We start from the raw sequence: 18,535 nt of genomic DNA, 5'->3' as shown, positions 1-18,535 counted from the left end.
CTTAGCATTTATTTTGCTCATCTATCATGAATCCGAGTTGGTGGGGAAGTCCGGCTCCAGACAGTGGAAAATACATGAATACCAGTCAATCTCCATCATGGGCCGAATCTCCGGTATCTACATCCTCACAAGCAAATGCCACTCCAGCTGGTCAATGGGCGTTTGTTTCAAATCAAACTCCGAGTATTCAAAGTCTTCTACTAAGCGAAAGTGAAACCGGAAGTTTAAACAGGCCTCCAAAGTTGATGCATCTTCATGAATATCCAGGATGGGTTGATCGTTTTCATACATACATTCTTGGTCAAAATACAGAGTTGTGGTTGCGGTTCATTACGGAATTCGATCAAACTATCGAGGTTGCTGCTTCTTCGACAGATACATTTGCCGATCTTCCTGATGATCAAAAGAAGACGTATGACTTAGAAAAGAAAGCATACGCTATTCTCACTCAAGCACTGAGCAAGGATATTTATCATCAGTTCGTCAGTTTCAAGACTACGAAGAAGCTGTGGGATGCATTGAAGACGAGAGGAGTAGGTAATGAAGCCACACGTCAACTACGACGAGATCTACTGAAGAAAGAATTCGATGGCTTCACATGTATGGATAAGGAGTCCTTGGGAGATATGACAAGCCGTTTCTATCATCTACTTACTGAGCTGACCAACTTTGAAGTCACAACGACTCCAACAGAGGTGGTAAAGAAGTTTGCCGATGCATTGCCTCCTCAATGGAATAACTTCCTGGAAATCTTGAAGTACAACGGAACGTTGAGAACTACAAATATCAACGATTTCGTGCAGCTACTGGAGAACAAGGATCAGGAAGAAACTTTGAAGGCAAAGAGAGTTGCAGTGCCACAGAATCCAGAGATGTATTATGGCACCTCCACTTCTTCATCAGCAAAAGCCGGTTCACATGCTCCACTTCAAACGGCGTTTGTCACAAGCACGGATGTGTATGGCAATCCAGTGCAAGTTCCTGTAAAGCCGCCTCCAACCACAGATCTGTATGGAAATCCAATACAACCACCTCCTCCTCCTCCTGCTCAACAACCTCAATATGCGTGTTATGGAGGAACATCATCTGCTGCAGGGCAACAATCAAAGTCAAGTACAGTGCAGCTCGACACATCAAGCTTTTCTAAAATCAGTGTAGAAGTAGCTAAGGAACACATGGAGCTGCTTAACACTGTAGTGAGCGCGTACTGTGGGCTGATAGAAGGTCAGATTGGAAACATTAATCTGACACAAGAAGATTACAGGCAGATTGATAAGGAAGAGATGGACTTGATGGATATCAAGTGGGCCTTTGCGAGTGCAGTGAGAAGAGCAAAGGATTGGATGGAAAGCACTGGCAGAACCAGCTTGGAAAGTAAGCGAGACACCAAGTATGGGTTCGATAAGCAGGCTGTTAAGTGCTTCAACTGTGGTGAACGGGGTCACTTTAAAAGGGAATGTACAAAGCCAGCACAGCACGGGAATCAAAATCCCTTCAGAAACCGAGGCAACCAGCAGAATCAGAACAGAAACACTGAGCGTTCATTGGTGCCTGCAAATAACCAAACCAACCGAGCACTTGCAGTTCAAGTGGATGAAGGTTGTGACTGGTCAATCCAGTTGGGTGGTGATGCTCCTGATGAAACAGCATGTTTTGCTCAAATTGTGAAAGAGTTGGTTCACACCAGTGGTAGAGAATCTTCTGCCAGTGGTGGTGAATCGTCTGAAGATGAAGACTCTTCTGGTTATAGCAGGAGTGCTGATGAAGAATCATCCAATTCTGGTGATGATTATGTGGGTGAGACATCGAATGCAGCAATCGATGCAGATATTGATGAACTTTTGGAGGAAGCTGCAGCAGAAACTCAAAGAAGATCTATTTTGGTGGATCAAGCTGCTTATACTTCGTCTTCTCTCCATTCAGCCTTTATGGCTAATGTCGACGGTTCATCAAGTCAGGTATGTGTCGATGAACCCACTGCTAATTGTGATGAATGTGCTAGGTTGCATGCTAGATGTACTGAAATGGAGAAAAGTATGTCTGAGTTGCAAGGCAAACATGATGCTTTACAAGCTAGTTTGTTTGACTTGCAAGACAAACATACTACTGTGAATGAGAATTTGAGTGACTTGCAAAGTAAGCATGACGCTTTGCAAGAGAAATATGATGTGACATTCATCCACAATCAGAAGTTGACTGTGGATCTCTCTAAATGCACAGAAGCCAACATGTTTTATGAAAACCATGAAAAAGAATTTAAGTCAGTAATTGAAACATTAAAGAAGGATAAAACAGAACTGACTAAAATGGTTTCAAGAAAACAAACTGATATTAATTTGTATATATCTCGCCTTGAGAGTATGCAAAAAGAGATGGCTTGTGTGAAAACCGAAAGTGATGCTATCAAACTCAAGCTAGACAGTTATTTGAGTTCTAGCTATGTGTTAGATCACATCATTGACGTTCAGAAGGAAAAGAGAGATGTCACATGCATAGGCTACAAGAAGTGTCCACCACCAGTGAGACATAATTATGATGCCATGCCTGATGAAGAGGACAGGGTTTTCTTTGAACCTTCTGTGCCTCTAGATGTTAAGGAGTTTGCTGCAGGACTCGGATACCAAAAGGAAGTATCCTCAGATTCAGATGTGTCAGCAGATACATTTGTGAGTGCTGAACAGAATCAAGATCCTCCAGTTGTGATTGAGGATGCTGATTCGTCTGATGATGAATCTGATGATACTGTCCCAGCAAAGTCTGATGCGGTAGTCAAAAATGAGGACATACCTCTTGAGAATCACATTCTATGTGATCCCCCTGTTCAACCCGCTAAGACTGTTGCAACTGAGTCCTCATCTGCAGGAGAGTCGGAGAGTGTGAATTTGCTGTACACTCTAGTTGGTGATGATAAAATTTACTCAGACAAAGATTTTCCCATTAAGAACGTTAATCAATCCTTAATCTGCAAAGTCTTTGAGAATTCGACGAGTAAGTTCTTGGGAAAGGCAGGACCTAAAGTTACAGTTACACAGTGTCCTCCTATTCCAAAGGCTGAAATTCGAAAACAATTTGGCAACAAGAAATTACCAACAGTGCCAACACAGCAAAGTCACACCAAACCCAAAGGTAAAGCACCGGCTCAAACTAACAAGAAGCCGAACCAAAAGAAGAAGAAAAATGTTAACTTTGTGAAATCGACGGGAACAGACAAAATTGAAAAGTTTGAAAATCAATCTAACTTAGATTTTGTCAAGAAAGCTATTGTCGAGAAAAGAAATGAACCAAGCAGTTCAAAGCCTAGTACCTCGGGTTCACAAAGTTCAACATCATCGGCTAGACGATCACATGATTCTTCGGGGTTTGTAGAACGAAGATCATGTTTTGAGTGTGGAACCATTGGGCATATTATTAGAAACTGCCCATATCTTCATAAACAAAAAGGAAAGGTTGATGATCCCCGTGGCAAAACTGACCGTAAGCCAACTGTTTCCACAAAACATGATCCCCGCCTTGTAAAAGAAAGGGAAAAGAAACAGAAACGCCAACAGGTCAAAAAGATAGAAAAAGCGATTAAAACCGATGTGGTTCAAAAACAATCTGTTGTTGTAAAACCAGACAATTCTAAAACTTCAAATCATCAAGAAGTTAAACTTTTAAAGAAAAACACTGGTGAAACCAAACAGACTTGGAAACCAAAAACGGTTACTGAATCAGGGGGGCCATCACAATTCACCAACCATCAAAGACAAGAAGTTATTGTCATTGATGAAAATGGAAGACCCAAGACCACAATGGCTTGGGTCCCCATCTCCAACTAATTCATTTGAGTTCATGTGCAGGGTGCTTCAGGAGGAACTATCAGTAGTCATTGGATTGTTGATAGTGGGGCATCCAGGCACATGACGGGCGACATGAAGCTTCTCTACGACGTTAAATCTATTAGAGGAGGTTATGTTGCTTTTGCTGGAGATAAGGGTGGATATATAACGGGTGAAGGAATGATATCTAACGGGATTGTCAGCTTTGACAAGATCAATTTTGTGCAACAACTTGATCACAATCTTCTTAGTGTTTCTCAAATTTGTGACAAGAAATTTTCAGTACACTTTGATGCTAATGGATGTTATGTGCTGAAACCCGGCTTCAAAATTCCAAAAGAATGGATTCTCTTGTCGGCTCCAAGGATAAATGATTTGTACGTCCTTGACATGAGCCAGGCTATTACTACGTCTGCACAAGCAACTTGTTTCGTTTCTAAAGCCACAGAAAAAGACACTATCTCTTGGCACAGACGAATGGGTCACATTCACTTACGCAAAATGAATCATTTGGTTTCAAATGAATTGGTGAATGGTGTACCTCTCAAAAATTTCCATCTTCAAGACGTCTGTGTTTCGTGCCAGAAAGGAAAGCAAACAAAGAAGAAGCACCCTACAAAGAAGTTCAACACAGTGGCAGTTCCTCTTGAACGCTTGCACATGGATTTGTTCGGTCCTGTCAAGCACAAGAGTATTCGGGGTGATCAATACTGCCTCGTGGTTACTGATGATTATTCAAGATTTTCTTGGGTTGCGTTCATGGCACACAAGAGTGAAACCTTTGGCATCATCAAAAACTTGATCATTCAGATTGAGAATTTGTATAAGTTGAAGGTTAGGCGGATACGTAGCGACAATGGTACTGAATTTAAAAATCATTCCATGACGGAGTTCTGCACTTCAAAGGGTATTCTTCATGAGTTTAGTGCAGCTTATACTCCTCAACAGAATGGTGTCGCTGAACGTAAGAACCGCACATTGATCGAGACTGCTAGGACAATGTTGGTAGAGTCACAGTTACCCATTCCATTCTGGACTGAAGCTGTGGCCTCTGCATGTTACACATTGAACAGAGTCCTTACAGTCAAAAGACACAACAAGACCTGCTTCGAGCTTCTTCAAAAACGGAAACCAGATTTGTCTTATCTAGAACCGTTTGGAGCTCCATGCACAATCATCGATCCTAATGGAAAGTTTGGGGCAAGAGCAATTGATGGATACTTTCTTGGGTATGCCACCCCTAACTTACGAGTCTGGAATCTAGAGACTAAAAGGGTCGAGGAATGGTCTGAGGTCAGAGTACAAAGGCACACCTTGCCAGTCAAAAATCCGGGTCAACCTTGGATGTTTGAGTATGATGACTTCTTCAATTCGATCAATGTTGAAGCCGTTGAAGAAAATGCTGCGGCTAGGATGTTTTTCGAGAGTGACAATGCAACACTTTCACCGGTGGTTCGTCCAATTCTTGTTAATCAAGAACCATCTTCTTCGGTGAACAATAATACTCTCAACAATGAGGATTTTCATGATGCAAACGAATTGAACGAATCTTCAGAGGATGATGAATTTCTAGATGCAGATCAAGAAGCTCCTACAACAGCAGTTCATGGTACTTCAGAGGGTACTCCTCCAGTAGATGCTCATAGAACAGCTGAGGCTACTGCATCATCCTCTTCGTCAATTCCGGGTCTTGAATTGGTTGTTGATCTTAATCTTAACAACCTGGGTATAAATGTTCCAGTTCCAGATAATCCAGAAACAAGGATTCATAATACCCATCCTCAACAAAACATCATTGGAAATGTGCAAAGTGGCGTTCAAACAAGAAACATGTTGCGAAATAACAACAATGCAGGCTTGTATGCAGCCATTCGAGAATCCGGGCAACAAAACGACTGGTCCTTCGCGTGTTATGTCTCACAAGAAGAACCAAGAACGTGGAAAGAAGCCTTGAAGGATAATGCCTGGGTTGAAGCAATGCAGGAAGAACTGCAACAATTCCAGAAGCTGGGTGTCTGGAAACTGGTAGAGAAACCTCCTGGATACAAGAAGATTGGTACCCGTTGGGTTTTCAAATGCAAAAAGGATGACCGCGGAGTTGTTATCCGAAACAAAGCTCGTTTAGTCGTTCAAGGTTTTCGTCAGATTGAAGGGATCGACTACAACGAAGTCTATGCACCAGTGGCACGTCTCGAAGCAATTCGAATCTTTCTAGCCTATGCGTCCTTCAAAGGATTCAAGGTTTATCAGATGGACGTGAAAAGTGCATTTTTACATGGTGTGGTTGAAGAAGAGGTATATGTCGAACAGCCTCCAGGTTTTGAAGATCCTATCCATCCCGATCGGGTTTGGTTGCTCAACAAAGCTCTTTATGGTCTTCATCAAGCACCACGAGCTTGGTATGCAACCTTATCACACTATCTGCTGGAGAACGGTTTTCGACGGGGTCTTATCGACTGTACTCTCTTCATCAAAGAACAAGATGGAGATCTTCTACTGGTACAGGTATATGTTGATGATATTATTTTTGGCTCTACTAATGATGTCTTGTGTAGGGAATTCGAGCGCATTATGCAGGATAAATTCGAGATGAGTGCTATGGGGGAAATGACCTTCTTCTTGGGCCTACAAGTACAACAAACGGAGTCTGGGATATTCATCCATCAGACTAAATATGTTGGTGACATCTTGAGCCGGTTCCAGATGTCTGATGCAACGCCCATTGGTACCCCATTGCCAACTAATCACGGAATTACTCCAGACTTGAAGGGAGAAGCTGTTAGCCCTTCAATCTATCGCGCTATGATCGGATCTCTTATGTACCTCACAGCATCAAGGCCAGACATAATGTACCCGACGTGCCTGCTTGCCAGATATCAAGTTAACCCGAAGGCCTCACATCTTGTTGCTGTTAAAAGGATTTTTCGTTATTTGAAGGCGTACCCTGACACCGGTTTGTGGTACCCTAGGGATAATAACTTTGAATTGGTAGCTTTCAGTGATTCTGATTTTGGCGGATGCAAAATCGACGGCAAGTCCACAACGGCTGGATGTCAGTTTTTAGGAAATCGCCTAGTTACATGGCAGTGCAAGAAGCAGACGTGTGTAGCTACATCAACATGCGAAGCTGAATACATTGCTGCCTCAAGTTGTTGCTCCCAAGTTCTTTGGATCCAACAACAAATGCGGGACTACGGTTTTGAATTCCTAACTACTCCTATTTACGTTGATAATTCTGCTGCTTTAGATATCACTAGAAATCCTGTGCAGCATTCAAAGACCAAACACATCGAAATCAAATATCACTTCATACGTGATTGCTTTGAGAAAAGGCTAATCGATGTTGTTAAGGTCCACACCGATGACCAACGTGCCGACTTATTTACCAAAGCTTTTGACAAATCTAGATTTGACTTCTTATTATTGGTAAACGGCATTAAGGTCAAGCAAGAGTAAAACCAACATCGGAAAATCATTTTTTTTTTGTAAATACCTTTGTGTTTTAAATTTGTCTTAGTTTATTGATTTTAGGGGGAGTAATTCCAAATCCAAAAATCAGAAAATCCAAAAACATCGAAAAATTTCAAAAACACAAAAACAATAGAAAAACAAAAATGAGTTTCCTGGCGAGCAAAAGAGAAAATGATAGTACATCAGTGGTCTATCCAAGCCTCTTTAAACCTTAAATGAAAAACGATAAGCAGCTCTATATAAGATGTATCGGTAGGCTCACAATCATTTTAAAGTGTGCAGGGTGATATAAATCTTAATCGACTGAAGATCAGGTGGGAACCATTCATTGGCATATGGTCTTAGTACCGAAATTTCGTTTGATAGATTGCCGAGGTTCTGAGATATTCGGTCTTTATGCTGCTTATCATCTGGGTATCATGGTTGTATCTTTTACCGAAAAATAACGGGGACGCAAGTCTAGATCTTCCATGATACTATACATACGTGTACATATTGCATACTGCATTCGACCTCAATAAGTGATAAACAATCACATGTCCAAACAAATAAGTGATAAAATATCACATTTATCCGGGTGTCAAGTTCGTCTCTCTGCTGTACGAAAGTACTGACCTGTTCACGGACTTGCACCTGTGCCCTCATGCATACGAAAATCAAGTTCCTCATCAATAAGTGATTATATCACAAAGGGCTTGTTTTCAAATCAAAATAAGTGAGTATCTCACAATTTATACGGTCAAACAGATGATAATCGGTATACTCACTGGTAAGATGAACCCTCGTGCATACCTTGATACGGGAATGTGTCGTGATGTGGATGAACACCGGTCGGTAAGTATAAATCATACATTAACGTATCCTCTAAACATGATTACATCTGATAAGTTGAGCTTAAGTGGACAACAATACCGATAATTGTTATAGGATGCTTATCTTAATGTTAACTAACTGAACAACAAGAGTGTTTTGGCATGACCGTACACTGATATGATTCTCTTACCCTCGAAACTCGCAAAAAGAATGTTTGTATATATTTATTTACTGCTTAACTTTTATTGTTTCTTTTAAACAGTTTTGTCGTTTGGTGCATATCAGCACGACATTAGCGGTGATGTCGTTTGATAACACTCAAAGGATTTTAAATTGTTGTCTTTTAATTTCAAAAATACCAAAAAGATTTTAGGCTTGTTTTAATATAAACTTTATAAAAGCCAAAAAGATTTTATTTCTGCTTTATTCTCGATTGTACGATGTTGGAGCTCAAGTCTTCGTTACCTGAAACCTGACTGAAAACCGAACTGACTAAATCTTCATAAACGGTCAAAAATTTGCATGTTTGAAAGTTAAACACTAAAATTGACAAATTGAAACTTTCAAACTGTCGGACGGTGTTTGATTATGACATGGTCATTCGTGTGTCATGTGTTTATGTTAACTATATTCCAAGCAGTTGTTCTCATTATGCGTTTAGATTTCTTGCATGTGCAGATTCTAAAGGCTGGGAGAACATGGTCGATGACAAGCTTTGGAATGAAGACACGACAAGAAGGCACTCAAGTGATGAAGATGATCGAGTTGCCGCTGGCCATCATCAACACCACAAGGATCTCACTTCATAAAGATAAAGTCTTTTCACGAGCATAACTCAAGGGGGAGCTTATGTTAAGGGGGAGTTTGTCAACACACTTCCTACATGATACGGGTAGTTTGTTGATACACTTTCTACTTTCAAGACGTGAAGACTTTGAAGATCCTCCGACATTGAAGATTTGTAAGGACGTCAGAGTTTTGGAAACTCGAAGACCAAAGACCGTCGAAGTTCAAGACGAGTCTACATTCATTGGAAGACAAAGACAAAGCTACAGCCAAGGGGGAGTTTGTTGGTGCACTTGTGTCTGTACTTTGTCTGTATTCGGTCTGATATAAACGATGTCCTGATTTGTGTTGTAAGTTGACCAAGTCAACCATCCTCCGGTTTGACTTGGACAACAGTTGAAAGATGTTCTGATCGAAGGATAGCCTCGAAGGATACACCTGATCCTTCGAGGTGATCGAAAGATATGGTTCGACCATGGTTCGACCATTAGACCTCGAAGGATGATCCTTCGAGGTCCATGCTGATCTTTCGTGTAACATGTGGTCGACAGATGATCCTTCGGACCATCTGTCGAATCCTTCGAGCAGACATGCTGAGCTGGGTATATATACCCATGCATGTGTTGAGTGTGAGTTAGTTCTGCCATTTTGCACCGAGAGATAGAAAGCTTAGAGAGCATTCTGCCCAGAACTCACACACACACTTAGAGAGTTTATAGAACACTTCTGTAAACATTGAGCTTGTAACCGAACCCTCATTGCATTAATACAAGTTGTGTTAATCGGTGAACTTGTGTGTTTTGTTTCTCTACTTGCTACTAACTCGGTTTGCTTGCTAGCTTGGATTCCGCACTCGCTAGTAGGTTTGTATAACAAGGTTTAGGTTCGTCATCCTCCGCGAAAAGGGACCTACATCCTTTGATGATTTCTGCACTTTGGATTTTTTTAATAGATTATCTTAGTTATAGTGGCATGTCCCTCTTTTGGAGGCAACGCTACCCTCAGCATATTGGTCTGGGTCAGTAGGGATATATTCCTGCATGGCCGGAATATTGAAAGATAATTAAGTAAATTTTTAATGCAAAATGTGGCATATCCCTCTTTTGGAGGCAACGCTACCTCAGCAATATTGGTCTGAGTTAGCATGGATACAGTCCCGCAAGGCCGGTTTAAAGTTTTAATAGTAGTTTATTTATAAGAGATTCAAGTTGTTCTTACTTCCCCCGATTTGATGCTATTTACCTCAAATGAAGTCCTAATAAGCTTGAATCAAGTCCTCGCATGATCTATACATTGAACGAGGCAAGAACTTTACCCAACCACCATTCTAAAGCCCTTCTATGCAGTTAACGCACTTTATATATACCGTAAAGACATGAATGGGTGAATAAACAAAACATGAAGAGATGGTAGAATAAAGTTCGCTTTCAATATAGAAAAGCTAGTTATTAAAGTAATTAATACATACCTAATTAAAAAGTTAACCAAAGCTTGCAAATCAAAAGTAATACATAAATGACTTGTCTTCACCAAGTGATGTAAGAGATTAGCAGGCATGACCTTTGTTTGACAAAAACTCTTACGATCAATCTTGGATCCCAAGACTGCTACACACTCTAAAGATGGATGATGGATGATTGATGAAAGTGGTGGATGATGGTGGTATTGTGGTGGTGGAGTGGTGGCAGGTGTGTGAGAAGTGGTTTGCCAAGGGATGATTTTCAATTGAACCAAGCACCCCTATTTATCGATGGAAATAGAAGCTTTACACGGCTCCGTGCCTTCCTTCTTTATTGTCTTCGTTTAATGATGTCAGTCCGGATGCTCACATAGCCCCGTGTGTCAACGGCACGACCTCGTAGCCATTGTACATGCTGTACTATCCAAGATTTGAAAATCTGGGAGTTGGCCACGACCCGTTTGGGACACGAACCTGTGTCTCTTGTCTTCTTCTGTTTGTTTTTTTCTTGCTGGAATCTTAAGAGGGGCACAACCCCATGCCTTGGTGGCAGGACCTCGTGCTTGTATTCTAATCTGTTATTTTTGGTCTTGGAGTGAAGCTCGGAGGGTTGATATTATGTATCAACTTCCTTTCTTTTGTACTTATGCTGGTTTAATTTTTGCCGTTAATTTGTTCCTTTTGTACATTTAAGCTCTTTTAATCCTTAAAATCAAAAGTATACAAAGAAACACACTTTTTCCAACATTAGTACTAAAAAAAGTTGATTTTATACCTTATTTGATATAATTAATATGTTGAATTTAGTGCATATCACGCACATAAAGTGGCAAATTCCATTTTCACTCTCCTTTGGAGCTATACGCAACTCATTCCAGGGGCAGTTTGGTCATTTACCAAAATATATACGTCCCGTATAGTATTGTACGCGGCATATATTTTTTTAAAAATTATGTTATTAATAGTATATAATGCAACAATTTTTATAATAATAATAATAATAATAATATTAATAATAATAATAATAATAATAATAATAATAATAACAATAATAATAATAATAATATTAATAACAATTATAAAAAATTCGTTTAATCTTCGATAAGATTTACACTCGGGTCTGGGTGTGGTTTTCATTTCATTATTCATGCGTACCATTGTAGATGCGGCCTATACAAATCTCGCCATTGGTCGGAAATGGCTTTTCGGTTTAACAACCATAGATTGTTCACTAAAGTCATGGGATAATCCTCTTCTTGCTTAACATGTATGAAGTGGTTCCCGTGAACATGTAAGAGTGTTATCACTTGAGGTTCTGGAACATTAGGAAGATCCAATATTGGAAGGAAAGTAGAACTCCTGACGATGCTTAACATGTGTATGACAACATCATACCTTTGCGAAATGAGAAGCCCTGCTTGGGGCATTTCCATCCGGTGACTTGGCGGATAAGGTGCCACTGAATTCCAAGTTAGGCTATTACGTAGCCGGTTAAAACGTCATTCGACCCATGTTTCAAATATCACCCACCATATTGATAAGTTTTGATCCATCACTTTTACAAGATCTCTTCTAATGTGGGGCCACAGTTGTTTTCCCATACGTAAGGCCACAACCACAGACCGAAACCCACAATGAACATCTGGTTTTACATCTTGTATACACGAGATGTATTGGTGAAACACTGTTGAAATTAGTGGCTTAAACTGTTTGATGCTGAGCACGTGCTCGTCCCCCATGATTAATGGAAACCCATGATCACTTCTTTTCTTTTTAGAAGTCGTTGACCGGCTTCGTTGCAGTTTGGGTTTCTAAGACTTTACAATCGAACCTGTTCGACGAGTGCTCTGTGACAGTACAAGTTCTCGCCGCTTTGTCTATCCTTTGTTGTACTTTCTTTGATGTTGGCCGACTTCGGGTATCTTGTTGGAAAACCAATGGTTTTTTGGTAGATTTGGTTGGGGTTAAAACCACTTTAATCTTTGACAACAAGCTTTTCTTCTGAACAGGGGGTGCAACTCTAATTGTTGCCTTGCAATATTGAGCTCTTCTGCCACATTGACCTCCTCGTCCGTTAAATCTAAATAGGGGGTGCCACTCTAATTGTTGCTTTACACGGTAGTAAGTTAAGTTTCTACAAGAAGACATCTACGTCTTCGAGTTGAATCTTACCCCCTACATGGTTAAATCAATGTAGTGTTTAAGCTATAGATATCGTAGTAAATCAGAAAATGTTTGTATGCTTAACATTTATTAATTGCACATTTACACTTATCAAGGTGACAAGCATAAGCAACCCGCAACTAATCCACATCTGGAAACCACATGATATATTGTTTGTGCGAAACATCTAGCTTCATAAATAGCTCTCCTTCTAGAAAGTCAAGTGATTTATGGGAAACATTTCCACGTAGGTTGTCAAACAGCGATAGTTTGTGGTGGTTCGTCATTTTTTCTTCGATGCTTTCTTAGAAACTTTTTGTTATTTCTCTCAACTGTGTTTCAACTATATCTATGGCATATCCCACTATTCAGTCCAATGAGCTCTTACGTCGAACGTATCTCTTTAAAGGGGTGTGCTGGCGCTTAACTCTATTGGTGGTACTCTGATTACTCCACGCAAAGACAAACATTTCTTTCTAATCTTCCGGCCAGTTATCATACATATAGTTAAAGACCCCTGAAAAAATAGAATAATATATTACAATATACATTTGAGTAACATATTGGAAGGTGTGGATCATATGTTTTGAAAAAAATATACTTTCACGGTTGCTAGCTACAAGTTGCTGATACAGTTTGTGCAAGTTGGACTCATATATGGGTACCAAAGGAGACTCACACAATGTCCCCTAGAATAAAAGAAATTCTCCCGGTCTGCGTTATTGATGGCTTTGCAGTGTTTACAAATGTTCTGTTGTATGTGAAACCTGCAGAGATACCTAGAGGCCTTCAGGAATACTTTAGAACACGCGTTCATCAGGGCCAACTCTCTATCCATTACAATCACACATGGCTCCATACACTCATTCAACATTGACCTGATATTTCGAACACCCATACGAAGTTATCATTCCGTTCTTTAGAGATAACTGTGTGCGCGGCAGAAAACGACTTCTTGGTGGACGTCAAACCCACAACCTGGATAAATGGCATGTTGTTGATATTTGTTTGGTATGTCACGTCAATTTACAGCACGAGCGGGAATGCATGCCACATATTACTAGAGCGGGGATGAACATAGAAAAGCTCTGTTATGACATTAGTTACGGGTTCATGCCGGGTCTCATAAATGAAGTGGTTATTAAACAATATTGTTTTTCCAATGTCTGCAACTGAGTATGCTCGTCTCTCTTGATGCTCTAAGATTCAGCACCTCATTTTGTACGTCTATCTGAACATGGAGGCTGTCGGGGAACTGCTTCCATATGGTTTGAAAAATGTCACGTGGCACCATGTTTTGAGTTCTCGGCTGCTCTATGAACTTGTGTTCGCTGGGAGAAAATCTTCACACAAATGCGTGGGCAGACAGATCGAAAGCAGGTTCGTGGTTATGTTCTAGGTTTCCCACTACTATCTCCCAGATGGTTGTCAGCCAGCACCGCTATTACTGAAAACGGGCAATCGAGTTTTTGTTGCCGACTTTTAAAACCGTTGCTTAAGTTTGGCGCTCACCACAACAGTCGCATTCAATCTATACCCTCCCAAACTTCGATCGACACGTCACAATAACATAACCATTCTCGTGTGCCCTTTTATGTACCCATTCGTTTTGTCCTTTTAGAGACTTGATAAGCTCTTACACCCATATGGTTAACTTATATTTCATATTTAGGACTCTAAAATAATTTTTTATTATATATATACTAATTTTAACATATAACATTTAAATAAATAATTGTGATGCCCGCTTAGTTTGATAGGGATTTCCCGGGTTAGGGAATTGCTCATCGGACCCTTGCCAATCATCATACGGTAGTGTGTTCAGAGGCTTACCATCTTATCCTCCGCCGTCCGGATCGTCTTTTTGAACATATAAAGAGTGTGATGCACTTGTTACTTTCATAATATGGTTGCTCACCACCGTATCCTTCTTATCCATCCCGATGGTCTTGTTGCACGTAAAAAGAATGTGATGCATTGTTACTTTCGTAAGGGTTGCTCGAGTTAGGTAGTTGCTGATCATAATACGGTTGGTCACCACGATATCCTCTGTATCCAACCGAATAGTTCTCGTCCCAGATCGATGACATTTTAGCTTCATGATTGTTCAACAATTAATAAACCAGGGAAGAATCGAAGAACAAAGAGAGTTATGAAGAGTCTTATGAAGAAGCGTCTGCATGCCACTATCTGAAGAAACCAAATTCACATGTATACGCCTCGTACAACCCTATACTTGGTGTATACCTTTATCACGAGCCTAGACAATATTGGATCAAAGTCAAATCACTCAGGTATATACGCCTCCTATACATGGGCAAAGCTTTTAAGGGGGGGGGGGGTGCGGCCGACCACCAAACTTTTTGCTCGGTAGTGGAGAGTATATAATTTTCGTATAGAAATTTTTGGGTATATACGTTTTTGAACCCCCGGTTTTATAGAAACTTTTAGGTTCGGTGACTTTCGCCCATCCGGTCGTAAATCTCAAGCTTCACCACTGCTCGTATAGGCCACAGGCTTGCACGCCACGTACTGGCCTATCATATGGAAGCCTCGTACAGGCTTGTATGTGGCGTATGTGTAATTGATTTGACACTGTACTTTGTTTCACCCCCTAGTCGGAGACATAAACCCTATGCGCCACGAACAGGTAGGTCTTTACGTGGCGTATTTAGGGGTCCCATTTGTGGTATTTTGTCAAAGAAATAAACCCTATACGCCACGTACAGACCTGTATGTGACGTATATAAAGGTCCCATTTAGATGTGTAGATAGCCATCAAAGCGTATGAATATGGATACCCTTATTATTCATCTCCTCCTTATTTTGCTCTCCTTTTAGCTGTCATTTCCTTTTATTTACTTTTCGTCGTGTATAAATATTATTTTCCTTTCCCTTGTATTCACACAACCAGAATCAATACAATATATGTTATGCCATCATAGACTTTAGGAGGTGTAGGAGTGAAAAGCATACAGTGACTAAATGGATTGCAAAGCATGCAAAGAAGACGCGTGGAAGAGGGGAAGACGCGTGGATCATCCAATCAGATTACTATTTATCCGCGTTTATAATTCATATAGAGTTAATTATCTGGCTATTACAAAATATGTAACTAAATTAAATTAAATTTTATATATTAAGAATCCACACACAGATAAAGGATAATACACCAAGCATGCAAAAAAAAAAAAAAAAAACCCTAAAAAAAATGATAGTAAATTACGGAAGAGTGCCAACCACATCCCTTCAATACTCAAACTCGTTTCCCTCTTCAGATTATTCCTCTCCATATTCATCATCATCATCTTAGTAGTCTTCTTCTTCGCCGTCATCCTCATCATTGTAGTCTTCTTCTTCGCCGCCAACCTCATCAACTTGATCATCAATTTGGCCTTCGTCTTCGTATTCATCTTCAACTTCTGCTTCCTCTTCAACTTCAGCTTCCTCTGTTAGGCCTTCATTAAGGGCATATAAAGCCGCAACTGTTCCAGCAAACAAAACAGCTTCAGCAGCCACTTTCGTTACCACACTTTTTGCAATACTTTTCATCATTCCATCTTTCTTCTTTCCATTGACCTTCTTTATTGGTGTGTGTTGTTTATCCTTGCCCTTACCATTGCCGTTATTCTTACTGCTTTTCCCACTGCTCAACGTTTCAGTATCAGCTTTGTTCTTGGTTCCTGATGTGCTCGAAACATTGCTGGAAGCCGTCACCTGATCATCCTTCGTTCTGGATATAACCACCTGTTCTATGAATTTATGTGAAAGGATGATTGACCCCATTACCTCCCCAGACTCTATCTTCACAGGGTACCTAGCATTTTTTCTTGAAGCATCTCCAGCGAGGAGTTCTGTGAAAGGCACTTGAACTTCTCCTATTTTCCGGTCCAACAACTTCCCATCGTGCTGGATTTCGCAGAAGAGGATATAGTCGGTTTTCATGGGAACGGCTTCATATTCCATGGAAAACTCCCAGACAGGACAAGAACCGGCATTCTTTGCGACTGCTGTTGTACGTATTTCGGACACCATGCCCCCTCCAGCGAACCAGACCATGGCATAGGGATCCATGGTACCAAAGTGTTTGACGTTGTAAAGGTCCTTTGCAGAGTGTAGAACGATCTCTAACCTGCGTGACTCCATTGACAACTATTGCAAGTAGACAGTAACTTACTGTTAGTTGGGCTTGTTATATGTATACATATATATGTAATGAGGAACAGTTTTTTGTATTATACAAATGCACAACATGCTTATAATAGTTGACTTTTATTTAATAACTATTGCCAGCTAGACAAACATTGGGCGAGCTTGAACGAAAATTCAGTGAGAGCCGGACTCTCCAAATCGGTAGGGGCCAGGTTCTTATAAATCCAAAATTTTATGCTACAAAATTAAAATTTTTGGATCTTTTAACACTAAGAGCAAAAAATCAGTGGAGGCCGCGGCACCCTTGGGCCACAAATAACCTCCGCCCTTGTAGACAAAGTAAATTACTGAGAGTTGGCTTGTGATATATGTAATGAGAACACAGTATGATGTGTGTCAAGGCCCATGCAACCCATGCGGGTGGTTACTGAATTATTTAGTTTCCTTTATTTTCATACAGATTGTTGGTTCCATTTTGTCTAGTATTCTCGTGGGTTAGTGCCTAGTGGAAGTAGAAGTTAGTGTTATTTATTTTCTTTTTAAGCCTATAAAATAGCATTGGTATTTTATTTTTATTATGAATGAAAGTTATGAATTAGTCTCTCCTAGATCAGAAAATTTATCAAGCTTCTCTCTAATCTATTTGATGTTTGACCCACTCAACGGGTTATCACTTAGCTAAATCCGATTGCGTATCACAGTAATTGTATTATACAAATGCACAACATGCTTACAATATAGTTGACTTATTTATAACAAATATTGTAAGTAGACAAAGTAGATTACTGATTGTTGGCTACTTGGCTTGTTATATATGTAATGAGAAATAGTAATAGTATTATACCAATGCACAACATGCTTATAAAAGTTGACTATTATACAACTATTGTAAGTAGACAAAGTTAATTACTGATAGTTGGCTTGTTATACGTAATGAGAAACACCAATTGTCTTATACAAATGCGCAACAAGATGCTTATAAAAGTTGCTTTTATGTAACAACTATTGTAAGTAGACAAAGTAAATTATTGATGGTTGGCTTGTTATATATGTAATGAGAAACAGTGATTGTATTATACAAATGCACAACATGCTTATAATAGTTGACTTTAATCTAACGAGAATTGTAAGCATATATAGTAGATATGTAAGTCCCGAAATCGGAGGATCGATTTACACAACCAAACCCTTGTTTATAACAAACAAAATTAAGTGTGTGGAATCCACTTAACTAAGCCAAATCAAACATAGAACAAAGTAAGAACAGTGGTTTAACCAAAGAAACACAATCGTTTGATTAAACTGGATGAGAAAGCAACTGATACAAACACAGTCTAGACAAAGTGACCTTTAGGGTATACTCTCATCTCTAAGTTGTAACTGAGATAATCTGTGCCTTTATATAGCAGCTGGGCCATTAGAGTTCGATGAAACACAGATTGGGCCGACGAAATGGAACTGGGCCCAACACTAAGCCGATCAGACGATGAAACACATCTGTTTCGTCGCTGATCTTGACGAAACAGAAACAAACAGATCAAAGTCTGTTTCGTCGACAAGTGTTCGACGAAACACTTCTGTTTCGTCGAAGGCTGCAAATTGTAATCTGTTTGCTGCAAACAGACAGCAAACAGCAGGCACCTATAAGCATACACAAATGACAGAAATACCCTTAACATGCAACATGCATTGTTCAAAGACTATTACATAACCACCGAGACAAATAAGTGGACACAAGCGGATAGGAGGATATCCGACTTGGTGGACCGCGAATACAGACTCGATAAACGATAAATGACCGTACAAAATACATCATAAATTACAAGACTAGTGACAGACACAAAAATGCATCAACAAACTCCCCCTTGTCTGT

General features: G+C 40.0%; 1 protein-coding gene across 1 annotated transcript; it reads right to left on the bottom strand.

Annotated features, from left to right (window-relative positions):
* Positions 1-15,622: 15,622 nt before the first annotated feature.
* On the bottom strand, positions 15,623-16,656 carry LOC110899758. The gene has a single exon (XM_022146647.2). The coding sequence runs from the start codon at positions 16,654-16,656 to the stop codon at positions 15,820-15,822; it is 837 nt and encodes a 278-aa protein (XP_022002339.1). The 3' UTR covers positions 15,623-15,819.
* Positions 16,657-18,535: the final 1,879 nt, after the last annotated feature.

The sequence above is a fragment of the Helianthus annuus genome, chromosome 13 (assembly GCF_002127325.2).
Source record: "Helianthus annuus cultivar XRQ/B chromosome 13, HanXRQr2.0-SUNRISE, whole genome shotgun sequence".
In the NCBI taxonomy this organism is placed as follows: domain Eukaryota; kingdom Viridiplantae; phylum Streptophyta; class Magnoliopsida; order Asterales; family Asteraceae; genus Helianthus; species Helianthus annuus.
This window is presented reverse-complemented; position numbering and strand designations above follow the sequence as displayed.

Bases quoted from the DNA above. Each gene is read 5' to 3' on its own strand.
- LOC110899758 (XM_022146647.2), bottom strand. From the start codon at position 16,656: ATGGAGTCACGCAGGTTAGAGATCGTTCTACACTCTGCAAAGGACCTT.